Raw genomic sequence first — 24,604 nt, 5'->3', positions numbered from 1 at the left:
TGGGGAGGGGGTTAGGTTTCATGGCTCCCAGGGGAAATTTGGGTTAGGCACCCACCCTGGGAGGGTTAGAGTTAGGCTAGGGGAAGGGGGGGTTAGGGTTAGGCACCCCCTCCACCGGAGGGTTAGGTTTAGGCTGCGGGGGGTTAGGGTTAGGCACTAGGGGGGGAGGTTAGGGTTAGGCACCACTAAGGGAGAGTTAGCTTTGGGGGGGGAGAAGTTTAGATATAGGTAGTGTACTTACCAATTGGGATCTTGATGCCTGCCGGTCTTCTGGTGTCAGGATTTGAACCACCGGGCATAGGTCTGGCGGTCATTCATACCGATCTCGATTTAAACAAGCCATAGTGTTGCCCATTCATTTTTACTGTGAAGTTCTTATTCATTATTTTTCACTATAATATTCCTTAATCATCTTAAATGCCTATTACTTGACCTCCCCAGGACAAAGTTGAAAAGGAAAACTGTGCTTCTGTGAAGAAACTTCTTTTTGTAAGTTAACATATATTATCATACATACACTACATGGCCAACCCTTTGTGTACACTCATAATTGGTGTGTTTGGCACATTTCTGTCACACCTCTTGATAAAAGGTGCATAAAATCAAGCATACAACCATGCAATCTTCATAATCAAACATTTGAATGATTAACACTGAAGAGATGAGTGACTTTCAACGTGGCATTTTCATAAGATGCAACAAGTCAGTTCATTAAATTCTACTGCTAGAGCTGTTATTGTGACGTGGAAATGCCTAGGAACAACAACAGCTCAGCTGCGAAGAGGTAGGTCACACAAGCTCAAACTGCAGAGTGCTGTTGCTTGTACCATGAATAATACCCCTTTTACATTGCAATCACAGGTCGCACCCGGGATTTTGTTCACATGTCCATCCCAGGTGCGACCCGGCTGATACCCTTTTCAGACTGGCGACCTGATCCGACTTATTGCCGGGTCGTTGACGTCATCACCATCACGTGCCGTGCCAGAGCTTGGAGATAAGATCATATCCAAGCGCCGGCTCTTCCAATGCTGTGAACGGGACCCGGGTCCCATCGACCCGGGTTACCCATTCACACTACATTACGAGCCGGGTTGAACCAGTGTTCAACCCTGCTCATTACCAGGATTGAAATGCTATTTAATGACCCGGCTTATTTCAACCTGGCCCTTTCACACTGCATAGTAACCCTGGCTGCTACGCGTTCACGTTCAATAACCCTGGTTATTGCAGCAAGTGTGAAAAGGGTATAAGTCGCATCTCCTCAGTTGCAACACTCATTACTGGGTTCTAAACTGTCTCTGGGAGCAATGTCAGCACAAGAAGTGTTCATGGATTGGGTTTACATTGCTGAGCTGCTGCATACAAACATCAAATGCATAATTGTAAATGTCAGCTGGAGTGGTGTAAAGAACACCACCATTGGACTCTTATCAGTAGAAATAGAATAATCACACTTCAGCATCTGGAAATCTGACAGGCTAATCTGACAGGCCAGGTCTGCCGCAGCATACAATGACATTTTAAAGAATAGTGTACTTCAATCTTTGTTGGAACAGTTTAGAGAAGGTGTTTCCTTCCACATGAAGCGATGTCCATTAAAAAACAAATTTGGAAGAAGTTGACTGGCCTGTACAGAGCCCTGACCTCAGCACTGTGGAACACCTTTGCTATGAAATTTAACGCTGACTGCGAGCCAAGTCTTATAGTCCAACTTGGGATTGACCTCACTGGATGCGAATACCTGCAGCCATGTTCCAAAATGTAATGGAAACCTTTCCCAGATGAGTGGAGGCTGTTATAGCAGCAAAGGGAGAACCTACTTTATATTAACGCCCATGTTGTTTTCAAAGAAGATGGACAAGTACATATGAGTGTGATGTTCAGGTGTCCACATATTTTGACTATGTAGTGTATGTTAGAAAAAAAAATAACGTACACTACAGATTTTCCCCAAAAGTATTAAAAACCTGCCTAATGTATATTTTATTTTTCATATACTTTCATTTTGTGTAGTGTTTATGTGTAATGTATATGCTGTTGTTGTAACATTGAAAAATTAAAATGTTCTCTTGCCAATTTGGAAAAAAAAAATGCAATCCACAAATGTGTCAATTAATTGCTGGGAAGCCGAAAAAAATCTATGATTTTATTTCAGAACACAGCACTTGGATAATGTTCCATTAGAATAATTTGGTGTTTACGTTAAAACTCTGGTGGGAAAAGATGGAGCCAGACAAACAATTTAGCCTTGGCTGCTGTGAAGAAGGGAATTATCAGAGCAAGTCTTGTCTTTTGTTTTTCATTTCTCTGCTCCATTTCTAGAAAATGATAAGCCAAGGATTTGATCTTGTAGTTAGACACTTCATGCTAATAAAATGCTCAATGCTTCACTACTTCAAGGAAACTCACTGAAACAATGAGATGGGTTGGGGCAATTAAGCTGTTCGCTAGGGACATATTCTGGGAAACACCAAAGTCCGTGTTATGCTGGGATTTCATTATATAGTCAGAATTTAAATTGTTATAGTAATCGCCTCTTTGAAACATAAGAGAAGATGGGGTGATTTTTAAGCTACTACTGTACCTAGAAATAATATCCTGCATGGATGAGGCCTAAAAAGGTCAAAGGGCCATATCCTATTAGCCGCGATCACCATAAGTTTGCGCCAGTGTAAACCTATTACAAGACCAGCATTAACGCATTTGCGCTATAAATATTACATGTGAAAATGGGAAAATCAGCCTGTACCCAAAAAAAGGTAAACTAATATTGGGTAACATTATAGAAGTCAGTGGCCATAATCACAGGTTTTGGTGTTCTTAAATTGTGTAAAATGGCTATGTATTCAGTGAAAAAATGCTAGAAAGCAATAGTTTTTGGCCAAAATAAATTCTGTAGTTAAATTAGGGGTACATTAAGATGGGTGTAAGTATATTTTTGTCATTTTAGGGCATTTTTAAAACTGTTATAATACACCTGTTACTTGCACGTGCAATCCTGAAAACACCTGTCCCATCAACACAGCACCCCCATATACCTGTCCCACTACTTTAAACCCATTTTACAACACTTTTTACTTTTTCACCCCCAAAATTACCTCATTATTGACCAAATGAAGCTAATGAAAAAATGATTTTCCCCTAATTCGTCATTAAGAAGGGTGTCTGCACCAAGTCCCGTCATTTTAGACAAAAATATGGTTTTGCACAATTTATCACCTTCTCCAGGGTCCCGAATACAGAATCGCGATGACTCCAATGCAGATTTTGCACCCGTGAAAACTGCGGCTAATTGGATTGCCCGATAACTATTTTTTGGGGGAAAAGTTTTCACAAATGAAAACCTATCGGGGGAAAAACGGGTTATCGCTGCTAGCAGGATATGGCCCTAATGTATTCTATCTCTATGTTGAATTTTTGGCACAAAATAAGGTCATTTGATCCTATAATAATCCATTGGGTAAAGCATTCAATAAGGCCATATCTCCCAAAATATAAAATTCCTAAGTCGGAACACAGCCATTCCTGGATTGAGACAAGAAGGAGGGTGGCATCGAGGTGGCATGACCATGTCACAGACCCAGACATAGCCACGGGTGAACTGTAAAGTGTTTTGCGCTGAGACGGGTCACACCTCCCAACTTTTGGGCAGATCAGTATTCTGCAATCCCGATTGTGATGGGACTTCTCACAAATCGGGACTGTCCCAAGGAAATCCAAACAGTTAGACGGGGTATACATTAGAATTAATAAGCCACCCACCTCTAAAAACACCCATGGTTTATCAAAATGTGACACACTGCTCAATTTTCATAGGTAAACGTGCCGAACGGCTGAACAGTTCCCTCAAGTCAGGATTGTCTTTATTTTGCCTCTAATTGAATATGGCCCGTAGTATTTCAGTGCTGTAGCTACAGAACCTTCTGGCATGCAGAATATGCTCTAGAACACCCACACTTCCTGTACACAGGTCTCATGCACCAGAGATGTTTAATAGCATCACTGCTTATCAGCTGATGAGTCATTCTATTGCTAGTATAAGGAGGACTTTGCCTACAGCAGTTGTCAACCCTTGAGAATGTTTGAACTGATAGATTTATACAGATGTACTGACTGTTAGCATGAATACTACTGAAAGTAGTAAGCAGTATCTACATTTAAATGGGGCTTCTGTATTGTAAATGAAGAGTATATAGAAATGCAATACTTTTAAGTCACTGGTCTGACAGAAATGTGTATTATTTTAGTGAAAATAGGAAGATTTCTACTGACCACTACTTTTTTGTAATTGGCCACTGAAACTGTTACTTTTTTTTTTTTAATTCACTAGTATCTGTTCATTTATACCACTTTCTGACTTAAAATCCCGGCTTCAACCCAGCTCGGACCCGATACACAGAGCACTAAGGGGGGGTGACCCAGGTTATTCCCGGGTCGTCACCCTTCACACCTTATCCGGGTCTTGCAGTGACCCAGGTATTAGCGGCATTCAGTGGCGCTTGGAGATGATCTTATCTCCTAGCGCCATTGTCCTCGGCCAGTCAGTTTGTTTTAGGCACTCTTTCCGGAATGCAAGTCCCTCGAAAAACCCTGCTAGAGAGCAGGGTCGTGGACCAAACCCGAGTTGAGACGCATTCACGTGCAAAAATCCGGGTTTTAGGCTTAAGTCGTCTGAAAGGGGTATTACTGACTGTTGGCAACTATGTCCTTCTTTTTAGACTTTGTACAAAAATAATGATGCTCCTCCTGCAATTAATGTAGTGCTTTCGATCTAGTTGGTCAATCAGAAAAGAATTTGTGACACTAGAGCAAATTTTCAAACATTATGCGTAGGTGCAAAATATACACTGTACCATATTAACCAATCATCATTTAGCTTTTATCTGTGTAGTGCAATTAGGACATTGAAAACAAGTGTCTGGTTGCTATGATATATGGCAAATATTCTGCTTTTGTATTACGGGATGAGATGTGCTCCATACTAGTTGGTTGCTCAAGTAGAAAAAGTTAAAGGGTGAATGCTATTAAAATTTTTTATTATTCATAGTCTCCTCACTATAATTATTATTATGTAACGAATTATCCCCAACCTAACTTAATTCCTCTTTCAGAACCCATTGCAAAATAGTAGGAAAAGTATAGAATGTCTCCACAGATTACGCTGCAGAATTTGACCAATCTAGACACTTGCATCTCCAAAATGTATACCATCTGTATCTACCTCAATATAATGCGCTATACAGGGGCATAACAAAAGGGCCGCAACTAGGAGGGGGCTTCTGGGGCACGTGCCCCGGGGGCTGGACTTGCGGGGTGACGAGGAGAGGTTGCCTAGGTGGGGCGGCCCCAGGTAGTTGCACGTGTGGGTTTGGGCCGCACGCCGGGACCTGGAGGCAGCCGCCTGTAGCCCATCCTTCAGAGACAGAGCACAGCCATCAGTCGAATGTGACGCCGGTCACAAGCCAATCAGCAGTGGCTGCCGGTCCGCGAGCTCCAATCGGTTCGCGACCGGTGTCCAGCGACGCCCTAGCTCACCCACCACGCAGCCCCGCCAGGTAAAAGGAGGGAACTGTCCTACTGGGAGGTCCCATTTTAATGTGAAAATCCGGTTTTAATATTGTTTCATCTGTCAGTTCTGGGGGGGGGCTGCTGTCATTACTGTGGCATAATGTGTGAGGGGCCTTACTGTGACATATTGTGTAGTAAGGGGAATTACTGTGACAATGTGTACCCTTAAGGGGCATTACTGTGGCATAATGTGTTGTAAAGGGCATTACTGTGTCACAAAACCACACATCCTTTTGTGGGGAGGGGGGGAGGCACCAAATTACTGACTTGCCCCGGGTAACAGAAATCCTAGTTTCAGCCCTGATAACAACTGTTATATAGGAAAACTATGCAGCTACTATTGGGCCCAGCAGTCTAGGGGGATCTAACACTGTGGTGCAAATGAAAAAAAGAGTAAAGTTGGGCACACAGAATTGGTACTCATCACTATCCCTCCATAAAACTTTTTTTCATGACTAAGAAATCTGACACAAGAGCAGCTGGATAAGGGATAGTCACACCCTATAAATCAGACACTATAAAACACACAAAAACCAGTGATATAAAGGATGGACGGTTGTTCTAGAAATATAAAAAATGGCACCATTTATTCATAAAAAGCCAATATATTCAGCAATAGATCACACATAATAAACGAATGTCCAGTTGTTTATAGAACAACCGTCGTTTTGTGTGTTTTTTTTCATGAATCCTGGTGATTGCTAATTACTCTCATGGTGTTGTATGTGTTATTACACTAAAGTATAGTACATAATATGGAGGCAAGGACCACTGGGCAGTACCTTGTAGGCTCTCCAGATCCTTTATATTGCTGTTAGGCAGAGAGGAGTTCTCCTAATGTTGAAAGTGGTAGATGCGCAAGAAGAATAAGAGCAGAGTTGTTAATCTGTAAAGTAGTATCTTGGTTTAGGTAGAAAAAAAAAACAATAAGTTGCAAAAATATGTATTTTATATTAACTTGTTTGCTTGCACCGTACAAGAATAACAACATAAAATGAATAAAAAGGGTAAAATAGACCTAACAGGGAAATATTATCCAACAAAATTAAATATAATTCTTAGAGCAATCGGTGATCCCATGCCAAGGAAGGGCAGGCAGATAGGATTAGGGTCACTGACTGTATCATAAAGTCGGGGCAGATGGGAAACCACAAAAATGTGGAGTGAGAATCAAAAGGATGGAGGGTCCTGCTTGTTAGAGTTTACAGAATAAAGCATTGGGGGATAACTTGAAAGAAAACAAAAATATATTGTTCTCTGGCGCTGAGGGAATACACTGTATGCTGCCTCCCAAGGTATTATTGCTTTTCCCAACTGACAAAAATCCAAATATATAAAAAATATGTGCGAGAGACCAATGCAAAATCACTATAAATTTTTTTTATATAAAATTGGCAGAGTAGCTGTGCTAAAATGAACTGATGCCATTTAAATAAAAAAACTATACCACTTTATATTTCCATAAAAATCAACAGTGAATATACACTTCACGGGTAGAATACTTATAAATCTGTCTTGGACACGTTGAGCTTAAGAAATCACTGGTACATCCAGGAAATGTTAGGAGAGAGACACTTAGAGATGAGAGTGAGGTTGGATGAGGAAAGGTCTGGAGAGAAGAAATAGATTTGTGTATTATCAGCATATAGGTTGTATTGTAGACCGAAGGAGCTGATGTGGTCACCAAAGGAGGTGGTGTAGAGAGATAAGAGTAGTGGACCAAGGACAGTTCCTTGGGGTACACAACAGGAAGAGGGAGTGGTGGCAGAGACAGCGAAGGAGTGGTCAGAAGTTAGGAGGACAGTCATCAGAAGGCACAGTGCCCTAAGGAATGGAGGTTTGGAAAGAAAATAGGACAGTCAACGGTGTTGAAGGCATCTTAGTAAGGGGTAATATATTATAATACTTGTATTATGATATTATTATCGGATTTGTTTGTGTATAAAAAATGACAATGAAGAAAATTGATGCCTATGATATCGGGTTGGGTACGGGATGCCAGCGTTCGGGATCCTGGCGGTCAGAATCCCGACGCCGGCATCCCAACTAGGTTACTATCCCAATGGCTAGAGGTAAGTAAAACTAACAACACCCTAACATTAACCCTCATAGTGCCTAAACCTAACCCTCCCCGATGCCTAAACTTAACCCTCCCCCTTAGTGCTTAACCCTCGCCCTAGTGTCTAACCCTCCCCTAAACTCCGCTACTTACCTTTCGGCAGTCGGGATATTGAACGTGTCCCTATAATATCTACAATTCAGCAATGCATTCTGTGTACAAAGTTTAGTAAATTGGTCGACATTGTCTAGATAGACACCAGATGTTGGCAATAGGTCGACAGGAACAAAAGGACGACACGCTAAAGGTCGACATGGAAGTACGTCGACATATAGATGTCTAGCTCAACCCGAGGGCCTAACATAAGGATGATCAGTGGTCAGTTTGGCCACCAAAGTAAGTTGCCAAATGGATGAAATAAAGGTTACTCTGTTGCATCAATTCTTGAAAGCATTAAGGCCTGTTATGTGGTCAGAAATGGAGTGTTGGAGTGTTTCACTTTACACTGTCAAGAATAAAATGGTTATACTGTAATTAACTCTGCAAGGTCAGTCATATTATTAAAGATTAATTATAAAATGTATATATACATGCCTTGTAATAGTAATAAGGATGCTAGATGATGATGATGATGGCTAAATCCAACATTTGGTAGATAAGAAGAGAAGTTAACTAAATAACTGGTTAGAAATCAGACTATCAACCATATAGTACCGACTTAAGGCCCCCATACATCAGCAATTAATTGCAGCAATTCTGCAATTTGCAGTCGATTGTGTATAAAAATATTTCCCTTTTTCAGTTGATTGTGGCATTTCTGCAATTTGCAATCGATTGTGTATAAAAATCTTTTCCTTTTTCAATCGATTGCAAATTGCAGAAATGCTGCAATCACTTGCTGATGTATGGGGGCCTTTACATGAAACATTGTCATCATTACCAGCTGTCTACAGGCACCTGTAAGATTAAGTCAATGTCTGAGCAGGTACATTTTATTCTCTCAGCATGAATGTCAGTCATGTCGCTTTTAGTAGTAAATGAAAAAAATGTCTCTGTACTGTTGAGGATGAAGAGCTAAACATCACCCCTGCTTTGTACTTACCAGTGTTCTGCAAGCTGAAACAAAATTAGTGTTTGGCAGAACATTTGTAATCTTCTAGTGGAAGCATATGTATATTTTATAAAGTATTCATATGCTCCCAAATAAAATATTTTTATTTCAAGTAGAAATTAAATAATTGTATTCACTGAAAAATGCATGTTTGGCTGTGCTCAGATTCACACAAGGAAAGTGATGCTTGAAGCTCAGAGTTTTAATGCTTTGCGCTGGCACTCACTTTCCATATGACATCAGCTTTCTGGTCTTTTAATGAACCAATAGCATATTTATTTATTTTTTATATTGAATTGTTGCCAGTTACTTTGACATATTTGACAATGGTTTTACAATCTAATGCTATACCAGTGGTTTAGTAAACAGGTGGTTGTTGTATCACTCCTCACCTCTCAACAAGTAATATAGTTACAATTCCACTTCTCAGACCACCATATTTCCAAGATTTGATTCCTGAATCTGCCGAGAATCAAAAACGAAGTCAGAACACCAAAACATTTCATTCAAAAAAAATGATGTTGTATTTAAAGCATGGCCATGTTAAATCGGGTTGCTATAAAGTGCATGTCACAACTGCAGTGCAGTATGAATACTTATCGGTGCCTGGTGACTATATGCAATATGAAACGTCAAATGCCCAATGGCCGTTTCGGTGGTATCACCACCTTCATCATGAGCACCAGAATAATGTTTAAACATGGTACATAAATAGGGAAAAATAGGCGCCAAATCAGACAAGTATTAATGGAACTCACCTGCTGCCGGGGAACTCAGCTACACGCTGGTCCTCTCGTACCGGAAACAGCATCTCGGCACACTCCATGTGTTCTCCTTATCACATGGGCAAACATCAACAAGCCCGCCCATCGTAGAGATAGCACTGCAAAGAAACCAATGTCAGTGCATCTCTCGAGGGCGGACTACACGTGATGTCAGAGCATCATGTGTGTTGGCTCACTCGAGTGCCGGAAACACGTGACAGATCAGTCACGTGTGACGGGGAAACAGAGTGTCATCATTCAAATGGTTACCAAGGTAACCCGTATACGCAACCCCGGTGATATCCAATAGTAATCTTGTCTGACAGGCACCCATATTTCCGCAATTCAGATGACAAACAAGAAACGCATTACAAATACCTGTCACCTGCTCAGGGATGCATATCTAAATATAACACTAAAACACATAACTCATAATAAAAATAATGTAAGAAAAGAGAAAAAAAATTGGAGAATGAAAAAAATAATTAATAACAAAAAATACTGTAAAAAATATATAGTCATAAACATATCTATGAATCCAAGTACAAAAATGACTAATTGGCAAAGCTCAGCAGTTCCCAGTAATATCAATGTCTCTCATAAATCACAAGAAAACATTGAAAGATAATTCATCATTAAGACACATTGGTCGTAATGTCCTCAACTGATAAGTTCACATTCCTTCTGAAGGAGTTTATTTTTTTCCCCGATCACCCCCCCTCCTAGGGGGTTTGATTTGGTGCAGAGGCATAAAATGAAAGTCATCCATCCCATTTCCATGATCAACGAAATGTCTAGCCACTGGTGGCGTATTCAAGTCCACTGATGAAAAGGCCTTTCAGCATCCTTGTAGTTTTTCCAATATATACCATTGGACAAGAGCAAAAAATGGCATAGACAACAAAGTGGCTTTCACAATTCATCCGTTGATATAGATGGCATTTTTGACCACTTTTAGGATGGACAAATTCATCCTCTGTCACAATGAACTTACAATTTACACATCCACTACACCGGTATGTCCCATATTTTGGCGTAAGCCAATTGTCCGCTCCTACTCCAGGGCGGATTCAGCATTGGTCACCAGGTCTTTTAAATTATTGCTGCGTTTGTAAGCAAATAATGGGTTATTGTGGCATGTGTTTTTAAGAATGGGGTCAGAGCTGATGATATACCAGTGTTTGAGAATAGATTTTCTCAATTTGTCGGAAGAAATAGAGAAGGTAGTAGGAAAAATTAGCCTCTCAGGTTTCGCTTTGGGTCCTTTATCTGACTTGAGTAAATTGGTCCTATCCAGCGAAAGACACTTTTCAGTGGCATCATCAACTTCTTTCTGATTATATACCCCGTTCAATAAAATCCATTCCCAACTTGTGCATAGCCTGGGGTAGATCTTTAGTCTCAGAAGTGATCCTAGTTACCTGTAGTAATTGAGAAAATGAAAATGGCAGGCCTTTTTTTGGATGAAATGTTTTGGTGTGTTGACTTTGTTTTGGATTCTCTATGGGGATTAATGCAATAACATATATATATATATATATATATATATATATATATATATATATATGTGTGTGTGTGTTATCATTACAGAGAAAAACATATACAACTTTTATACAATGTTTAGCGTGTGTGTATATAGATAGATATATATATATACATACACGTATCTTGGTGGTATAATTATGCAATAAGGGTGCCTTCTTGAATGTGTGATACAGTCTTGGCGTCTCCTAAGGAGCTGAATAACCCCAATAGAGAGAGGATTAAATTGATGACATATCTCACAATTGTGTCAACGTTTCAAGGTCACGCAGGGCCTTTTCCTCAGGACTTGTGCATAAAAAATAACATTGTAAGGGGCCAATCGAATTGTGTCAAAGGTTGCGATGTGCCGTTGCCATGGTTTTAAAACGCTGGCACGGCACCGCATCTCGCACACCTCGCTGTCCGCTCCAAACCCGAATTCGCATAATCATTTTCAGAGCCCTATGGGGCTGCAAGCACTTTTATGCGAATTTGGGTAGCCATAAAGTGCAGCTGTTGCCGTGATGCCTCGCACATGCAAGATCATTGCGGCTAATTGGATCAAGCCCTAAGTGTCTTACCTTAAGTAATGCTCGCTAATGACACTTTAAGGCACATAATCATACACTATCTAGCCTTAAATACAAAATTGACCGTATACCTTCTTTAATCCGTGGTGGAGATAGGAATAAACTGTTGTCCCAATGTGAAATTAAGTGATTACACCTATTGGATACACTGACTCCCAGAGGGTTGAAAGAAAAAATAGCCTTACACACTTTGTACTGTATCATATGCTGTGCTACTTTATTGTGCATGTGTGAGGAAGAAGTCCTCGCCCTTTTGAGCTTACACTCTAATTTTGTGTTGTACATTGGGGGGAATTATATTGAAAATTTAGTTAATGAAAATCAGGATATATTCTATAGAGATCTTGTTGCTGAATGAGCTTAGGCTATTTTCATGTCCTTGTTATGTTTTGAAAAAGTATTATTCTTTAGTATCTTAGCCAGTATTGTATCATCTTCAGTAATTACTAGAGGAATGATTACACTGCAGTCTGTCACATCATTCTATTGTAGATTAACCAAGGAAGGCAGATCATGTAAAACGTATTTCCTTTATGTACAGTGCACTGTGCCTGTTTTTATTTTCTTCTCTCCTTTATTCTGTTTATTGACAGGGAACAGAGGAGAGACAGATATTCACATAGAGATCATTGATCTCTATGGGGTAAAGGACTGGCTGTGTACACTGATGTTCTACTTAAACTCATGTTGGAGGACAGATGAGAACAAGTAGAATACGCTCTAATATAATTCATGTCTGCTTCACATCAGCATCAGTAATACACTTATGTACATGGTCAGTCCATTACTCCATAGAGATCAATTATCTCTATTATACCCGATTCTTCTATGTTACCTTGTCAAAAATAAACAAAAAACCTGTCCACAATAAATAAAAATAGTTATATTACGTGATATTAACATTTATCTCTCCAGGAGGTTGTAATATGAACCATGCTGAAAAAGTGATATACTGTATAGTATTAAGTGTTTGGTGTCATAATATGTGGAAGATTTATCAGACCTTCTAAAGTGAACAAATGTTGTCCATAGCAACCAATCAGATTATAGATATTATTATATAGAATGTACAAGATTAATGGTAGCTAGAATCTAATTGGTTATTATTGTCAACAGCTTCAGTCGTCTTCTTTTGATGGTTTAATACATCTCACTCCCATAATAACCTTGACACCAATGCAATTAATATGTTTGTCCTTTTCCTTTTGCAGATGATATATCACATTCTTGTAGAGAAGGACTATTTCCAGCATTGGGATCTGTTTGCAGGCACTCAACTCAAACAAATGAAATTTGGATATATCAGAAACACAATACAACACAGTAAACCATCCATATTTTAACAAGGGATTATTGCTGAAATGGATGCAATTGAGACTACAAACACTGAAGAACACACGGATGTTCCGGGCAGTGAAACACCAAATGGCTTTCCTAGGTCTGTTTCATCAAACAGTGAAGATGACAAAAGTGTTAAGACCAAATCCAAAAGTCTGCAAAATGGTTTACGAAAAGGAGCAAAAAAATATCCGGACTACATTCAAATAGCTATACCAACAGACTCCAAGACTAAACTTCCCTTAGAGTGGTGGAAAACTGGCATTGCCTTTGTTTATGCGCTCTTCAACATGGTCCTCACAACAGTTATGATCACAGTTGTACATGAAAGAGTCCCTCCTAAGGAGGTGAGCCCGCCATTGCCTGACAAGTTCTTTGACTACATTGACCGAGTCACATGGGCCTTTTCTGTATCAGAGATAAATGGAATGATTCTGGTTGGAATTTGGTCAATCCAATGGCTTTTCCTCAGATATAAGTAGGTACCAGTAAAAAATATATTGTTATTATTTGGAATGAATACAAAGTCACCATACATCGATTTTTCCAAATAGTTAACCAAACTAATATCCTAAGCCAGTAGTTCCCAAACTGTGCGCCATGGCACCCTGGGGTGCCTCGGGACACTTGCAGGGGTGCCTCAGGTTTGTGGTCCAGCACCAAATCAAATTACTTATGGTCAATGTAATGTAAATATGTGGACAAACAGGAGCACAAACCTGTCCACCACCACATAACTGAGCCTAAGGATGACAGATAAGCACAATTTACTTTACTACATATTTTCTGAATTTCTCAACAACAAACTATTGGCTTAGGGGTGCCGGGAAAACAATGCTGATACTCTAGGGCACCATGGTTCAAAAAAGTTTGGGAACCACTGTCCTAAGCGAATGTGTAAAAAAATTCAAAGGGAGTGCATCGCATTCCAAGGCTTGGAATACAGTCACACACACACATTATTGCTGCATCCCACCCATATACTTGAAAGGAGTGCTGACAGTGCCTGCCTCCACTTCTCTATACTGAGAAACTGTTCCTCGTCCACTAATGTGTGTATAATAGCCCTCTATATGACTTTACCCGGTAAAAGGGTAACATTGTACCCTGTGCCGCTCCCGCCCCCAAACCCATGACGTCACTATGTCACACCTCTCCAGGTGTCTCTGCAGTAGCGCTATGGACTGCAGGGTGCCGTTCCAGGCACTCTGCAAGCCACATGCGGGTGCCATGGGGCAGCGATGGTGCTGTCCCCAGGGCTCTGTGTGGTGGTACAGGTCGCACATCCCTGGTTACAGCCCTGCGTCCCACATCCAAACTCTTCTTTGTATGCGTAATTATGTATATGGGCAATACTTTCATTATTCTTGCCTGGCTACCAGATTTACCTACATTTCTGATTTGATACAGCTATATAATTTTTCTATATAGACAGATAGTACTGTGTACCACCCAGTGTTCAAATTACTATTAAGAATATATATGCGAATTTAGGCGAAAATATCATACTACAACAGCATTTTAAATGAGGATTGTAGTAAACATGCCGCCAGGGGAGATATGGAGGTAAGTGTAGTTCCACTGTTTCTACTGCATTGTATTTTAATAACCAAATATTACATATGGCGCCACTTTGCTTCAAAAACAAAACTTGACAACTCTATGAGCCCTTAAGTTTATTTTCCAAGTAATGGCATAGAATTATACTCTGTTATACATTATGTATGTACAGTCAACTCAGAAGTAAATCATCGAACAAACCTGTAAAAAGCTTACGTTTATCTTTCATTTACAGATCAATTGTGGGTCGCAGGTATTTTTTTATTATCGGAACTTTGTACTTGTACAGATGTATAACAATGTATGTTACAACCCTTCCTGTGCCTGGAATGCACTTCCAATGTGCCCCAAAGGTAAGATTTGAGATTTGAAAGCTAATATATACAGTCAGGTCCATAAATATTGGGACATTGACATTGACAAGTCTGCAGTTAAATCACACCTTGTTTGTTTCATTTCAAAGCCATTGTGGTGGTGAATAGAAGACAAAATATGAAAAATCTGTCAATGTCCCAATATTTATGGACCTGACTGCATATGTATATATATATATTATTATTTTTTTTTTTTTTTTTTTTTTTAGTCATAGCTCCCAAGTACTAAAAGATTATTGGAATATCTATCCAAAGCTTATGGGGGGAATTAAATTAGACTTGATAAATAGTCAAGGGTGAAAAAGAGAGGTAGTCTCAGGCTTTATCTTCCTAGGGCATTCAGTTAGTCTCCCTTTTTCACCCAGTAGCTGTGTTAACACCCGTTAAATTAACTTGTTAATGGGCAATAACACTGGTTATCAGGCATTAACACACAAAGGGTGAGATGTATTATAGCGGCACTTAAACTATAACGCTTCAGGCTTCGCCTTTTTACAGATTGTGGGGGCCCAAATCGCGAAGCCTGAGAAACAGAAGCAGCTGCACTCTTGCAAGATGCAGTGAAGCTTGCACGCAAAGTATGTCACATGTGTGTTATCATCTAGAAAGAACCTTGCCTGCCTCCCCCCTGTCAGCAGGCAGGGTGCGGTGGGTTTCGGGGACATGCTCCAGAAAGGGGGCGTGGCTGAGCAAAGGAGTGGATGTGTCCTTATGACATGCCTCCCCCCAATTCGTCACTTTTGGGGGCGTGCCCAGCACTTACGGAGGTGCTGGGATTCCCCCAAGCTCTCCCCTCACGGTGAAAACATGCCGTGCGCATGCGCACGGCAGCTATTCACCCGGCGGTGATCGGTCAGGACAGGGCGCATTTTGCGCCTTTAAAATTGGGCAGGGCGAGGCGGCCCTCTAAAACAGCCTAGTGGGAATACTAGTATCTCCATTCTTGGATGTAAAAGATCCATCTGACACAGGCATCCCATCTCTATCCACATGCTACTGAAATTGGCTTACACACCAATGACAGTTCCACTAAGCGGAAAAGTTCTATGCATCCACGTGTTATTGCCCAGTTATCGCCCGGAAGCCGATTAATCCACTCTTAAGATCTCAGTTACTGTGCGTATGCACAGTTGCCAATTTCTTTCTACAGCCCCTGTACAGTATGCGGAAATCTGCTAGATCTGTTGGCAAACCGTATTGCATCCAAGTCAGAATCAGGCCCTTTATGTACTAAATACAGGCTACACTATTCTCTAGGCATACTGAGGCAGCAGTATTTGAGAGTAGAGATGTGGGGAATTAAGAAGAAAGTAATTTTAATTCTCAAATAATAATAATAACAACTGCCTTGATAGATATATAAACAGTTACACTATTGCACAGGTTTATGTTAAAGATGTTTTCTATAATGTGTCTATTTCAGCTGTCAACTGAGGCTACAGAATATGTCAGCACACCTTAGTCTGGGAGTGTATTGTACATCCATTAATATATGGCTTCCTAATAATAATGATAAGAAATGTCCTTGGTATTCAGAACGGTATGTAGTCAGGAAGCCGACAGTGAAATCCCGGCATGGGACTAATGATAGGTGTCTAAATACCAACGCCTATCATTAGCCCCACGCCAAAATCCCGATCGTAGGTAAGCCGGGCGTCAGGAGCGAATAGCCGTGGAAGGGGGAGAGGGTTAGGTTAAGGGTCTACCCGGGGGATCTAGGGTTAGGCACCCACCCGGGAGGGATAGGCTATGGGCAGGGCATTTAGGGTTAGGCACCCCCCCGGGAGGGTTAGGTTTAGGCACCCCTGGGGGGTGGTTATGCACTAGGGGGGGAGGTTAGGGTTAGGCACCCCTAAGGGAGGGTTAAGGGGGGGTTAGGGATAGCCTACTTATCTCCCCTGTTGGGATCTTCATCTGCCGGACTTCCAGCGTCAGTATTTAATCCGCCAGGCTGACATCCGGCGGTATAACATACCGATTCCGTTGGGAACATGTACCCTTTCCTAATAGCACTTCTCTTTTTTTCAGCTGAATGGAGATTCTTACGGTAAAGCACAAAGGATCCTGAGACTAATAACTGGGGGTGGCCTGACTATAACTGGCTCTCATATCTTATGTGGAGACTTCCTATTCAGTGGTCATACTGTCATACTCACTCTCACCTACTTGTTTATTAAAGAATGTAAGTTAAAATATCTATAGGGCAGCTTTATTTTTGTATATGTGCAGCATTTTCTGCAAGTTAAAAAATTTTTTTAATTACTCATAAACTTGGATTTGATGGTTCATGTTCAGCAGAATAATAGTTCCTAAGAGTTTTCTTAAGAGGAAATCCATCTTTTGTAACCTGCAGTTCACAGTTTTTGTATTGAAAAATTATATTGTTAAAGAAAATAGCAATGAGTTGCCAATCATGTAAAATCTGAACAATCACCAATGCAATCAGTCTTTTACGGGATGTAGTTTAAGAGCCGGTACTCAGAATCCCGGCGCCAGCAGCTGGCATCTTGACGGTAAGTAATGGGGTTGGGGGGAGGGTTAGGATTAGGGTTAGGCACTGGGTGGAGGATTAGGTTTAGGCTGCGGAGGGGTTAGGTTTAAGCTGTGGGCGCTTTAGATTTAGGCTGCGGGGAGGGAGGTTTAGGGGTAGGGTTAAGATACTTACCGGCAGGTGTCGGTATCCTAACCCTGTCGGGATGCCGGTTTCGGGATTCTGATAGTCAGAATCCCAAGCCCGGCTTCATGTACCCAACCCAGTCCAACCTAGCTTCTAATTCATTTAGACAGAGCGACAGGGGCTGCTGTATGCAGACAATTCCCAGGTTCTGCTGGTTCTGTAATAAATAACTGGCAAATGAATTAAACTCGTCACTTTAAAAATTGGGTCAATCACCCACCACAATTATGAGCAGCCCTGTAAAATCTGGGTATGATTTTATTTGGTGTTTGTGCACCTATAATTGCCTGTATAAGGCATGTTTGGTTGATATAAAAGGCGTCTCATTGACAGTGTAGGACAACTGTCAATCACTTGCACTTTCAGAGCATGTCATTTGATGCGAATAAGAAACTAAATTGGTAATGACCCTCTAACTGCGCATTCACTGCCCATATGAGCTTGAACCCGCCAAGAAGCAAGCTGCAACTTGGTAAATTTACTCCATAGTCCTGATTTTCTGCTTCTGCGTTCCTGTCCTAAATTACAACTGAACTTAAGGCAAAGATGGAGCACAGAGGCTGCTGACTGTAGGTAATCCTCACACACGTACTGAAAGTAACCAATTTAGCCCTGCTGTCTCATGCTTAGAATAGTTTGAATTTGAGAAGTTAAGCCACTATATATATGTAGCATACATTTCTACAATTAAATGTCTTACATTGTAGAACACACATAAGCAGCAGTGTCATTCTATAATCTGGTGCTGATGATAATGAGGTTGAAATCATCAGAGCAAATTTCCTTCAAAACACGGTTTCTAAAAACCCGAACACCATTTACGCTGCATCCTGTACCATTAGAAGAATATTAGCTTGCAAGCCAAGGCACTTATCACTGCTACCAAATTCAGGATGTAAAATGGGATAATGATTTATTTTTATAGTCTATCTGCTCTAGAGGAGAGAGAAGTATCTGTATTATCACTTCAATAGTTTCAAAACTGCTTAGAGGTGGTGATAAATATTACTTCACTTTTGTACGATCACCTGTAGGTTTGTTTTTTAGGGAAGGTTGTGGGGTTAGAGTCCTGCCCATTACCTTACCTTAGTATAACATACAGGGAGTGTCTGTTTCACAAGGCTCTTCTTTACTTTGCTGCAACTGAATCTGATAAACTTAAAAGGATTATTTGTAAGTTAGCAGCAAATATAGTTATGATTGTGTAAGGTCCGGTTTCCATTTGTGTCACATATTTCCATCAAAATATTAATTCCTGTAACCAAATATGTATGCTACACTACCAGTAGCTGACGTGCGGTCACAATGAGGTCTATGTATGCTATACTACCAGTAGCTGACGTGCGGTCACAATGAGGTCTATGTATGCTATACTACCAGTAGCTGATGTGCAGTCACAATGAGGACTCTGTATGCTACACTACCAGTAGCTGATGTGCAGTCACAATGAGGACTCTGTATGCTACACTACCAGTAGCTGATGTGCGGTCACAATGAGGACTCAGTATGCTACACTACCAGTAGCTGATGTGCAGTCACAATGAGGTCTATGTATGCTACACTACCAGTAGCTGATGTGCAGTCACAATGAGGTCTATGTATGCTACACTACCAGTAGCTGATGTGCGGTCACAATGAGGTCTATGTATGCTACACTACCAGTAGCTGATGTGCGGTCACAATGAGATCTATGTATGCTACACTACCAGTAGCTGATGTGCAGTCACAATGAGGTCTATGTATGCTACACTACCAGTAGCTGATGTGCGGTCACAATGAGGTCTATGTATGCTACACTACCAGTAGCTGATGTGCGGTCACAATGAGGTCTATGTATGCTACACTACCAGTAGCTGACATGCAGTCACAATGAGGTCTGTGTATACTACACTACCAGTAGCTGACGTGCGGTCACAATGAGATCTATGTATGCTACACTACCAGTAGCTGATGTGCGGTCACAATGAGGTCTTATATGCCACACTTCCAGTAGCTGACGTGCAGTCACAATGAGGTCTATGTATGCTACACTACCAGTAGCTGATGTGCGGTCACAATGAGGTCTTATATGCCACACTTCCAGTAGCTGACGTGCAGTCACAATGAGGTCTATGTATACTACACTACCAGTAGCTGATGTGCGGTCACAATGAGATATATGTATGCTATACTACCAGTAGCTGATGTGCAGTCACAATGAGGACTCTGTATGCTACACTACCAGTAGCTGATGTGCAGTCACAATGAGGACTCTGTATGCTACACTACCAGTAGCTGATGTGCGGTCACAATGAGGACTCAGTATGCTACACTACCAGTAGCTGATGTGCGGTCACAATGAGGTCTATGTATGCTACACTACCAGTAGCTGATGTGCAGTCACAATGAGGTCTATGTATGCTACACTACCAGTAGCTGATGTGCAGTCACAATGAGGTCTATGTATGCTACACTACCAGTAGCTGATATGCGGTCACAATGAGATCTATGTATGCTACACTACCAGTAGCTGATGTGCAGTCACAATGAGGTCTATGTATGCTACACTACCAGTAGCTGATGTGCGGTCACAATGAGGTCTATGTATGCTACACTACCAGTAGCTGATGTGCGGTCACAATGAGGTCTATGTATGCTATACTACCAGTAGCTGACATGCAGTCACAATGAGGTCTGTGTATACTACACTACCAGTAGCTGACGTGCGGTCACAATGAGGTCTATGTATGCTACACTACCAGTAGCTGACATGCAGTCACAATGAGGTCTGTGTATACTACACTACCAGTAGCTGACGTGCGGTCACAATGAGATCTATGTATGCTACACTACCAGTAGCTGATGTGCGGTCACAATGAGGTCTTATATGCCACACTTCCAGTAGCTGACGTGCAGTCACAATGAGGTCTATGTATGCTACACTACCAGTAGCTGATGTGCGGTCACAATGAGGTCTTATATGCCACACTTCCAGTAGCTGACGTGCGGTCACAATGAGGTCTATGTATACTACACTACCAGTAGCTGATGTGCGGTCACAATGAGATCTATGTATGCTACACTGCCAGTAGCTGACTTGCGGTCACAATGAGGTCCACAGGTGAGCAGGGGCGGGCAATACTGGGGCATCTGGCTTTCCTTTCATAAAAGTAATACTTAAGTTCAATCTATTCTGACTTTAGACTCATGAGGGTTAATATTTACTGTTTTGTCAGCGTCCTGTAGATTTCCGAATGTAACTTTGGGTTCCTTGCACGTTCCCGGAGCAACATACTCCTTAGGTTAACCATCTGGGCATACTGGACTTCAAATTGGTTGGAAATGTGACTGATGCGCAGCAGTAACTATGACTTCTCTGAGACCATTGTAGAGATCTTTTCTCTTGGCATTATGTTAATACAAAAAGTATGATCCAGACTGACCTGCCAAAGGTTCTTCTTTTGTGTAAGGGTAGTCTTTGATATTCAAATGATGGGGTGCAATGGATTATCAGCACCATTCTCAAATGACCGTCTTTATATATACTGGAAGCTGTATCAGTGTACTTACCTTTTCACCAATGGTGGTCAATTCTAATAGTAACCCCCCCCCTCGCGGCCCAATTTCACCCTAGACTCACTAAATTAGTAAGTTCTACTGCCGCACTTACCCAATTGAATTGACCCCTGCACTTCTTCATCAGCCTTGGGGGTATATTTACTGAAGTGAGAGTTTTTAGAAGTGGAGATATTGCCCATAGCAACCAATCAAAGTCTACTTAACATTTAACTAGCACCTTCTAGAAGATAATAGCTAGAATCAGATTGGTTGCTATGGGCAACATCTTCACTTCTAAAAACTCTCACTTTAGTAAATCTACCCTTTGATTTTACTTTGTTATTATTTAATAAAAACTATCTTGAGTTACAGTATTTGTTATGCAAGATAAATTTTAGGTCTTAAGGCCCTCATACATGGTGCAGTATACGACTTGCGATCTAATGGCCGACATATTGCGCAATCCCCACACACGGAGCGATTGGGTGGCCGACCGGCCGATATGCTGCACCCCCCTCCCCCACCCGCATAGCTCTGAATGGTATTGTACATCGCATCCCGAGATTAAGTGAACATGCAGTAAGATCTGGAGGTGCGATGTACAACCCCACGGGAGTGCGCACTGGCCGATATCATGCCCACACACGGTATGATATAGCAGCTATATCGTACCAATCCGTCGGATCGGCTGCTATATTGCAATGTGTATGGGGGCCTTAAGTGAAGACTGGGCAATTGTTAATTATGTCCTGTATATGAAAACAGGGATTTGTTTGATAAAGGGTATCGAATATTGTATGGGAGTTTACTGACTGTTCACATTTATGCAGATTTCCTGTAGTTGTGAAAGACAAACACTCATGAATTCTTTATGGATACAAGAGTGGGCTGAATCAATCTGCTGACTGAGGTGACCACTGAAATAAAACCCTTTCAGGCTTTGCACAACTCCAAAATGTGTATTCTTGAAGTACCCACTTTAAGGGCTCCTTTTCTAAAGAACAAATTGCTCTCTGCCTTCGTTATTATATGTCATTATATCATTTATGTGCAATACTTTAGTTTTTCATGCTATTCTTAAAGAATACCCCCCCTATGCGAGGCAAATCAAAATGTCCTTACTATTGAAAAGCACCAATACTTTTTTCTTGTGTGCGGAATGGCATTAATCACAGGTTGTGCAAAGTCCTCTTTATGGCACATGTAGTGGAAAGTTATAGCTTCCATTCCAAGTTCATTAGCACTCTGCTATGGAGAGAGCCCATCAGAGTGCTCTACATGTCTGCACATACCAGTGCCAGAGATCTGTGCTGGCCCTGCCCCCAAACCCGTGATGTCATATCAGCAACACTACTGGCCGCATTGTGCTAGACAGATGCAGAGGTCGTGGGGCAGCGACGGGGCAGCGACGGTGCAGCTTTCAAGGCCATGCACCCTTGGCGACGGCAACGCTCGCACACCCCTCCATATAGCCCTGGAGCATACTAACTACTGCTATAGGGCTCATGGTTCACTAGTGTACAACACAAGCTATGTATTATTTATATTACATAGCGCTGCTGGACTACCAGTATGAGTGTGCCACTCACATGCTCTCCTTGATGAGTTTCTCCTGTATCATTCCTTGCCCGTTGTCTGTGATGCAGGAGAGACAGCAATGATTTAATTTCACTATAGGACTGCTTTGGGAGGAAGGCAGCCTACCAGCTCCATGTCCCCAAAATGTACCAGGCAGAACTAAGCTCTACAGGGAGCCAGGAATAAATCACCACATTGGGAGGGATTTGCAACCAACTTCCCTAAAGTGCACTTTATTTCCCACCCCCACAATGTACAGAGAGGTGTGATCACCTCCTCCAATTACAGGATCAGAGCCGTAACTAGGCTTTTTGGTGCCCTGTGTCAGAAAGAGCATTGGCGCCTCCCTCATTTTTCAAAGGGACATAATGCACCCAAAAAAGGGCCATGGCTTCATGGAGAAGGGCCAGGGAAGAGATAGGAGAGGTCAGGAGATGCTGGGGATGAAATAAGAGGATGCTACAAGTGAGAATGATAATAAACAGAAATTTGATAGGCCCAAACAGCGCCCCCTGCCCTGTGGTGCCATGTGCGATGGCATCGGCCGCACTATCCTAGCTACGGCCCTGTACAGGATGACTAGGGCGCAGTATGCCTGATGGGGAGTAAGCAGGAATATGCACTTCTCCGCTTTCCACCACCAACACACCCTGATCTATATTACAATGACACTGTGAGACGGCGTTATGATTTATTTGCAGACTACGGTACGATGAGCTTACTGTTGTTTTGTGAATTGTAGAGGGGTCGCTTTCCTCATACCAGTGTATGGGGAAGCTAAATTAAGTGAAAGTTGGGAGACCGCAGAGGAAATCAGAGGTTCCGGCACATGAATAGTAAAAAGCAGTGAAAAGCTCTTTTGTTACAAGACAAGAGTGATAAAGGGCTTTCCACAACTTTATAAAGTCCTAAAAGATAGATATTGTTGCTTATTATTACAATGAGCAACAAGATAGATAACATTAATTCAACCATGTGGAACACAAACATACATTAGCAGCAATTCCCTGCATTTTTCTCCACCCCAAAAACAAAAAACAGCTGTTTATTACACGTTCCGGTCTGCATCATTATAGCCACAGAACTAGCCTTTTAAAACACATATGACATATACAAGAGTGGGGGGTTGGTTTGCTGAATATTCTTTAGAATTTGAGTAGTAGTTACTGCTGGTTACCGTGATTATGTAGTTTTTTGTGCATGTTTATGAGTTCATGTATTACAGTAAAAGGTCTGGTGTATATTAGAGAATGATGATAAAAATACATGGACTGGGGAACATGGATGCAGTACTGCCTTTACCATGGTTAGTCTCCATCATTAGCTCTCCCACTATATCTTACCGTTTACTGCAAAGAGGTGAATCTGAAGTGCTATCACATTATGATATAAATTTGATTTATAAAATTGTTTCAAAGAGAATGGTCACTGTGACCTACAGTATAGGGCCGTATTCAATTTGAGGCGAAAAGTCCGTTTTGGCGGAAACTTTTCGCCTTTTCAAAACTTTTCACCTGTTTTAACTTTACCCCGTATTCAATTTGAAAGACTTTTCGCCTAGACGGAAAGTCAATGCAATGTAATAGGCGGAAAAGTTTTGCCTATGAATAGGAGGTGGAAAAAAATGCAGAATTAGGGTTTTGGGGTGCAACGTTGCGGGAACCCTAGTGCAGCCTTCAGACAGTCCACCACAGGTAAACTGTGTAAAAAATAAAAAAAAAACACTTAAGAACACCCCAAAAATCACTTTGAATTTGGGGGCGAAAAAAAAAAATGTTTGGGGACAAAGTTAAAAACTAGCAAACTTGACTCTGGGGGGGTCCCCAAGTAGGTCCCAGGTGTTTTTTTTTTCATTGCAGGGGCTTGCAGCAGGTGGATTTTTCACAATTTTTTCAACTTAACTTTAGCAACTTTAAAATAT

At 41.4% G+C, this 24,604-nt stretch overlaps 1 protein-coding gene across 1 annotated transcript in view; it reads left to right on the top strand.

The window, feature by feature from the left end:
• SGMS2 (sphingomyelin synthase 2) overlaps positions 1-24,604 on the top strand; it is a 67,697-nt gene that overhangs the window by 36,842 nt on the left and 6,251 nt on the right. The window contains exons 2-4 of the mRNA XM_088479495.1: positions 12,831-13,435; positions 14,753-14,870; positions 16,920-17,073. Of these exons, the coding sequence (XP_088335621.1) occupies positions 12,981-13,435; positions 14,753-14,870; positions 16,920-17,073 (727 nt within the window). The 5' untranslated portion in view covers positions 12,831-12,980. The remainder of the gene's footprint in view (positions 1-12,830; positions 13,436-14,752; positions 14,871-16,919; positions 17,074-24,604) is intronic.

Source organism: Taudactylus pleione, unplaced genomic scaffold (genome assembly GCF_031769625.1).
Source record: "Taudactylus pleione unplaced genomic scaffold, aTauple2 ptg000236l, whole genome shotgun sequence".
Classification (NCBI taxonomy): Eukaryota; Metazoa; Chordata; class Amphibia; order Anura; family Myobatrachidae; genus Taudactylus; species Taudactylus pleione.
The sequence above is the reverse complement of the archived record's forward strand: the minus strand, read 5'-3'. Positions and strand labels throughout refer to the sequence as shown.